The 6,975-nt window shown below is 33.6% G+C and overlaps 1 protein-coding gene across 1 annotated transcript; it reads left to right on the top strand.

Annotated features, from left to right (window-relative positions):
- The first annotated feature begins 1,650 nt into the window (after positions 1-1,650).
- On the top strand, positions 1,651-5,681 carry LOC129806612 (protein maelstrom homolog). Its single transcript, XM_055855320.1, has 3 exons — positions 1,651-1,828; positions 1,898-2,960; positions 5,274-5,681. Exons 1-3 carry the CDS (start codon positions 1,709-1,711, stop codon positions 5,309-5,311), a joined length of 1,221 nt encoding a protein of 406 aa, XP_055711295.1. The 5' UTR covers positions 1,651-1,708; the 3' UTR covers positions 5,312-5,681.
- The last annotated feature ends 1,294 nt before the right edge of the window (positions 5,682-6,975 follow it).

The following is a 6,975-nucleotide window of genomic DNA, read 5'->3' on the forward strand; positions in this document are numbered from 1 at the left end:
CATACCCTCGCAATATTTATATGTAAAATACGCCATGTAAATCGTGATTATAAATTTCACCTAGTTGATAAATAATTTCAGAGAAAATATTCCAAGTTCATTTTGACAGGACGACATCTTGAGAAAAGTGCAGAAAATTCATAAAATTTTCTATAGAAATTCTGTATAAAATTCTGCAGAATTTTCATACAACGATCGGATCCACCTTAGAGCAAAATTCTGCAGATATTCTGCAGAATTTTCGGCAGTTACATTTTCAAATCTGATTAATTTTTGCAGAGTTTGCCGGGTGGGAATGAATCGATGAAATTTTTAGCGGTTGTCTTCAATTTGAATTGGATTTGAAGACTGATAATAAACAATTTCATTTCTTTACAAAAAAAAAAAAAAAAAAAATAGGGGATTTCAGTGGCGCAAGCAAGGCGCAATAGCCAAGATCGTTGGGTCTTGTGCGGATGAGATCACTGACTCGACTCTAAAAGTTGTGAGTTCGAGTCGCGCCCGGTTCAAACAACTGAATGTTTAGATTTTAGAAAATGGCATTTTCACTGTTATATATACCACCGACACCACGGTCACAGTCACAGAGACACTACTCTACCAACTGATTCACTGAGGCTCTGTTCGTATTAATAAGTATTAATTGAGTTCCTAATACCTATTTGATAATTTCCTACTTTTTAAATTTTAAATTGAATAGTGTTAAACGACAGCGATATTATATTGTATTTGGACATATCCCAGAAAAATTGACGCTAAGCTTTTATTTTTTCAGGTAGCGTTTTGGCCATTGGCGTACAAGTTTCATTTAACATTTGTTTGGTTTCAAACGGTTCTTGCACACTTGTGGTTACGATCGTTACGACATGCTTTTATCGGTTTTATCCAAGTGTTTTTTTTAATACAATAAAAAATGGTAAAAATAATAAACAATTTCAACAATTACAAAATAATCAAGAGTTTTTTATATTACACAAAAACGTTAACCTAATTTAGCATAATTATGGTGTGGTATTTATGTGAAAATTAGAAAATAACTTTTAGGAAATGGATCGAAAGGTTTATTTTCTTTGAATATAGAGGAAAGTGGTCTCCAGAAATGTTGTAGAACTGAAAATTTCCTATCAGAATACACTGCTTCTTCTTCTTCGCTTTAATTTTTTAGGTCGGACCGGAGGTTTTGTCAATATCCTATAAAGCAATATACTTTACTTGTGGAAAAATAAGATATCGATTTTGACAAATTTGCCTCAGTCTCCCCTATGTAAATTTTATAATAATTTTATTGTGTACAAAAATCGCAAAAATCACACAAAATGTGTGTAAATATCTTCTATTTTGCTACAGCCGGGTAAATCATCAATGCACTTGAAATTCGTATATTTTTAATTAAGTAGGAAATTATTACAATTAAAAAACAATCTTTTCACTTCACGGAATCAATATGAAAATTTATTGCTTTTATCATATCCATTATAATTTTTCATCTGCATTTTTAATATTTTGAGGTTTTTTTTAATTGAGAATGATTGATCATCATCGTAACGTTTTTGCATTTAAATTTGATTTTCCGGAATCATCATTTTACTTTCCGGACCAGAGCCTTGCGGGGAATAAAGTGCAGAACGTGCAGTTTGTGCCAGAACGTGCAGTTTGTGAGATAAATTAAGTTTTTCTGTGAATTTTACAAGGAAATTGGTGGTAAAAGATGCCAAAGAAGCGACAGCCTTTCTATTTCTTCATGCTGGATGTGCAGAAGAAGAATGCCGAGCGCGGAAAGAGGTATTCTTTGCGTGAAATGCCAGAAATTGCTGCTCCCTTGTGGGCTGTAAGTGTGACAAAGAAGGCTTTGCTTTGTGTCCGGAAAATGATTTTTCTGTTTCTTTTCTGCTTCCAGAATATGACCAAGGAAGAGAAGAAGCCGTACGAGGAGCAGGCTAAGCACTACAATGGGACGGAGAGAGCTGGTGGGAACATTAAAACCTGCCATGGAGTGGATTATTCTGAGGTTGAGAGGGAGCAGAGGCAGGCTGCCAAAGAAGAGAAGACGATGAAGGAGGAAGTCCGGGAGATGATCAAGAGAGCAATTCTCTCCCAGAGTTTAACTACGCAGAAGTTCTTCCTGATTCACATAAATTACTTCTGCGAGTCCAAGGATGTCAATGGGGATTTGAGGTATGATCCTGCAGAGCTTGCAATTTTGGAATTTTCTCTGCAGGATGGCATTGGAAGGGGAATGCATACCCTGATAAATCTCAGGGAAATCCCCTATGGATACTACTATGAAGCCAAAAGGCACAGCAGTGACACTCACAATCTGCCACTTCCTCCGGATACTGTCGGGAATACAAATATCCGGGATGCCATAATTGAGGTTATAAAGTTTGTCAATTACAATGACGAGGATATCTGCTCGCCCATTTTCACCTTCGACGACCACATTCCCGTCGTTCGAAGTGTCATCCGGGAAGTCCTGAATTCCCGCTCAACTGGACCTCCGATTGACATTCGCATCTACTCCCTGTCGGAGCTCCTCTTCAACCTCAAGAATGCCTCTCACGATCACGCTGTCGCCACTGCCTTGTCCCCTCCCTTCGCTTCCGTCTTCCTGGCCGAGAGCTACCTCGACCGTGGAACATTTGATTATGCCGAAGGGCTTCCCTGTGAATTCCACGAGGCCAATGACAGAGTCCCTTATTGCTCTCAGACCAAGATCCGGGGCTGGGCATTCAGCATCATTAAGAGCTGTGCCCAGGATCTGGGCATAGAATTCGTGCCCGGGAAACATGAACCCGAGTCAGCTTTGGCAATTGTTCCGACGAAATTCGATGACAACGATTCAGTTTACACCGCCACTGACATCGGATCGGATGCCAATCATTCCCACATTTCGGTTCACAGTCGCAACGTTCAGCATTCCGGATCTATTGTCAACTCAGCCAACTTCCCCAAACTTGCCGGTGAGTCATTTAATTTTTTTCTAAATTTTTGAAAGCGGTTGGCGAAAAATCGGTTAATTACCGATTCATTACCGATTTGAATCGGGTTAGCTCTTAAAATGAATAGGAAGCTATATCGAGCGAGCTAGAATTCTAATTTCAGTCATTTAATCCAATCGATTTCAACTTTTTACTTGTCTTAATTTTTGTTTACCGGTTCCTAACCGATTTAAACCGATTTATGTCACTTTAAAATTTGTTCAGAAGGCATGATGGTACAGCATTTCAGGCTCTGCGAATTGCTCGAACTCATGATGCTATCAAAAGTACTTTCGCATTATTTACGGTTTACCGGTTCTCAACAGATTTAAACGGATTCAAAAATTAGTCAAAAAATCCCTTTTTAAAATAGTTTTAAGAGTAATAAAGTTGGTCTTTGGGCAAAAATTACTTATCGGTTTATAACCGGTTTATTACTGTTCATAACCGATTTAAACCGATTTATAAATCACTCAGAACATTGCAGAAAATACACTTCAGGAGGAATATTTCTGAATTTTGGATTAAAAATAGTTATCGATCATTAAACTGTTCATTACCGGTTCAGAACTGATTGAAATCGGTTCACAACCGATTGAAACTGACTCAGTTTATCGGAAATTCCAAGACCTTTCCAACGAGCCCAAAAATTATACTATTCGGACGAGAAATACGCTCTCTAGAGCTTTTTTAACTTCTGACTTTGAAAAAACCGGGATTGGGAATCTTCGTTTTTCCGTTTTCTTTTTTACACTTTTGTTTTTTTCCAGTTTGTCTTTGGTAAATTTTGTTTTTTGAAAACTTTGTCTTTAAAAATCTTATCTTTCATACATTTTGCACAAATATATTTGGGTGGAGTAACCACTTATCGCCAAGTTTAGGAAAAAGAAATTAATTTTATTATAAATTTTTAACTCTTATTACAAGATAACTTAAATTTGACACAAAACTACTTAAATGTATTGGCTCTAGATTCGTGAAAACAATAGTCCTCCAATATAACGTTGGACTACTTAATAAACTGATTTTTATTAACAATGCAAAAATAACCACTTCGTCGCCACTTTTTACCACTTTTCGCCAGTGCTGTAACCACTTCTCGCCACCCACTTGGAAAAGCTCAAACTTAATTATTTTGGGCAATATTATGCAAAGAATACATTCAGTATTTCTCTTTCCTCATTCGGTTGAGAAATAAAAAAAAAATATGAAAAAATTATTGAGATTTTATAAAAAAAAATAGAATTGTCAATTAAAAAATATTATCGGTTAATTAGAGATTGAAAATCGGTTTAGACTTATTGAGAGTCTTAAACCGATCCATACGCAAAGAAGTATACAATTGCTTAAAAATCGTAATTATTAGTAAATTACGGCTATATTACCGGTTATAACCGATTAGATGCGGTTCGAGCTTGTCAGGGAATTCAAGACCGTTCAAATGAATCCAAACTTGTTTCAATCGGTTGAGAAATATGTTCTCTACAGATGTAAATGTTGCCTAATTTTTGACCTTGGACCTCAAGCTGTCGATCCTGGTTTCAGAAGTTTGCCTAAGGAACTATATTTAAGTAAAAACTTTAAAACCTTTGTTCTACAATATGTCCAGTCTTCTGAGGTTCTGTAACTCATCTTTTGTCAATTCTAAATTTTTTAATCGATTTTAATTATTTCGGAGGTTACTGAAGTTATTTAAATTTCTACACGTCTTTGTAAAAGCTTAAAGGCATATGATACTCAAGAGATTTTTTAAAGATTTGCAAGATATATCTTTTTTTTTTGAAAAGGCTGAATAAAATTTGATAAGATCTTTATATATTTTGAAAGGTTCTTTGAGATTTTACTTCTAATTCCTCAGAAAATTTATCTTTTGGCAATATTGGAACAATGTGAATTGACAGAATTAATCCAAAACTGCTTCATTTTTTGAATGAACATTAATTTAGTTTTAGTTTTTGAGGTTAGAATTTGCAAAAACTAAAAATACTTAATAATTTGAATTATTTATTGGGAAATGAAAGGAAGAGCTTTAAATAAATCATGAATTTCAGCATTTGCAGCTCTTTGAAATTATCTCTGGTGTCTCTCAGGTATTTATTGAAGGTTATGTTCAACATAACCTCACATTTCAAATAAATTATTAAGAAACGATTGTATTCTGGATGTGAGCTTCCGAAGTTATCCTTCACTTGCTAGAATTTCCTGTCTCTGTGAAATATCGTCCAGAGAACTCCTTCATTCTTACGTTTCCAGCAAACATAACCTCAAACATATTTCCCCCCTTTTTTTTTACAGATTTCAAACGCGGAAAAGGACGAGGAAACTTGGTGTAAGCATTGTCTTTTACCTCAGCTTTTTCACCTTGACTTTTTCTAAGGAAATTTACGAGATTTTCACGAATCTCATTGATTATGAAGTTTTGTAGTCATTTATAAATTCTATTTCTGCAATTTTTGAAATACTTAAGGACTTAATTTTACATTTATACTTTCCAAAAACAAACTAACTTCTTTGAAAAGTAGATTAGAATAACATGATTTTTTCATAGCAATGATAGCATATAATAAAATGTATTTTGCTTTCTCATCTTTTTCTACTATTGTTAAGTGATTGAAATACACCAAATGTACAATAAGGAGAAGCAAATGTATAATTTTTATAATTCATTTCAAAATAAATAAAAGTCTAAAATGAAGTGTTAAACTTGAAGTTTTTTATTTATACAACGTTAAAACTTTAGAAAAGAATGTTTTTTTCGATTGTTGTGGAAAAGTAACAAGATGTTTATTTCTCCCTGTCATTAGAGAGATTTTTATTAAATTTTGCTTTGTTTTAACTACATATTAGACCCAAATTCACCAAGTTTGTTACACAGGATTCTTGTACATTTTTTGTTAAAATCTGGTATTTATTACTTTCTCAACCAATGGAGTAAAAAGCAATAAAGGTTGCCTTTTATTTTATTTCTTTTTTTTCAAAATTCCTATGGAATTTTTTCTATGAACTTATTTGTGAATTTTGTGTAAATTATAATTATGATTTTCATGATATGTAATACCAAAAATTATGCATTGATATGTTTTCTGCAGAAATGATCTAAAAATTGACTTTAGAAATCATTCCCGATCGAAAAATCTGGATTTTTTGTTGGAAAATGAATAATTTTGACAATACTTTTACAAGATTTTACAACAAAAAACTTTATAGCGAATATAGGTAGGGAAAAATCTTAGTTCCAATTTTTTTAAAAAATATTTATGCGAATAATATTTCTCTTCCGCTATTCAAATTTTCTAAAATTAAGTTTAACAAGATTTAACAAGTCATAGGATTTTAAAAATGAAGAGGAAAATTCTTTCGGTTTGTTCGTTAAAACATTCTCTGTAAAATTCTTTTTTTTCCAAGATCTAGAATAAAATTTTTAAGCATTTAAGCATTTGTATGAAAAAAATAGTTATTTTTACGGAAATTTACATTATATTACTTATATTTTCCACGGTACAATATTATTGGAAAAACTTCCAGTAATTCTCCTGGGGTGAAATGATAACTTTAGCTCTCGCTAGTATCGATTCGACACTATCGAATCTCTAGTATCGTTAAATCCAAGTGATGAGATGAAATGAGTGTCGGCTCTTCTCGCATTGTCGACTCGTTATTGTGACACTTTGGGACAGTGCAACATAACCTCACTAGTTGCTAATTTTGATTTGCAAAGTTTTTCCAATGATTTTAGTGATTTTAATTAAAAAAGATGACACCGGAGAAATGTTTTTAAGAAAATTGTGATATACTGAGGGACTACAACTTTAATTTTGGACGAGGACTACTAAATTCCTGTTAGCCTCTGGTGTTTTACAGTTCACAAAGAGGAGCAAAAGATTCGAAGGAAGCAGACAAAACTGTGGTCACCTTCGATAACTTTTTAGCTTTTGAGCTCCTGTTTGTGGCGTTCAATTTCACCACAAGGAATCCATGAAAAAACTCCTAATCTACT

This window comes from Phlebotomus papatasi, chromosome 3 (genome assembly GCF_024763615.1).
Source record: "Phlebotomus papatasi isolate M1 chromosome 3, Ppap_2.1, whole genome shotgun sequence".
Lineage (NCBI taxonomy): Eukaryota > Metazoa > Arthropoda > Insecta > Diptera > Psychodidae > Phlebotomus > Phlebotomus papatasi.

What these genes read in the sequence shown, in the direction of transcription:
- LOC129806612 (XM_055855320.1), top strand. Translation starts at nt 1,709, where the DNA reads ATGCCAAAGAAGCGACAGCCTTTCTATTTCTTCATGCTGGATGTGCAG. An exon ending in TTGCTGCTCCCTTGTGGGCT is followed by an intron (nt 1,829 to 1,897) that starts GTAAGTGTGACA and finishes TTCTGCTTCCAG; the next exon opens with AATATGACCAAGGAAGAGAA. An exon ending in CAACTTCCCCAAACTTGCCG is followed by an intron (nt 2,961 to 5,273) that starts GTGAGTCATTTA and finishes TTTTTTTTACAG; the next exon opens with ATTTCAAACGCGGAAAAGGA.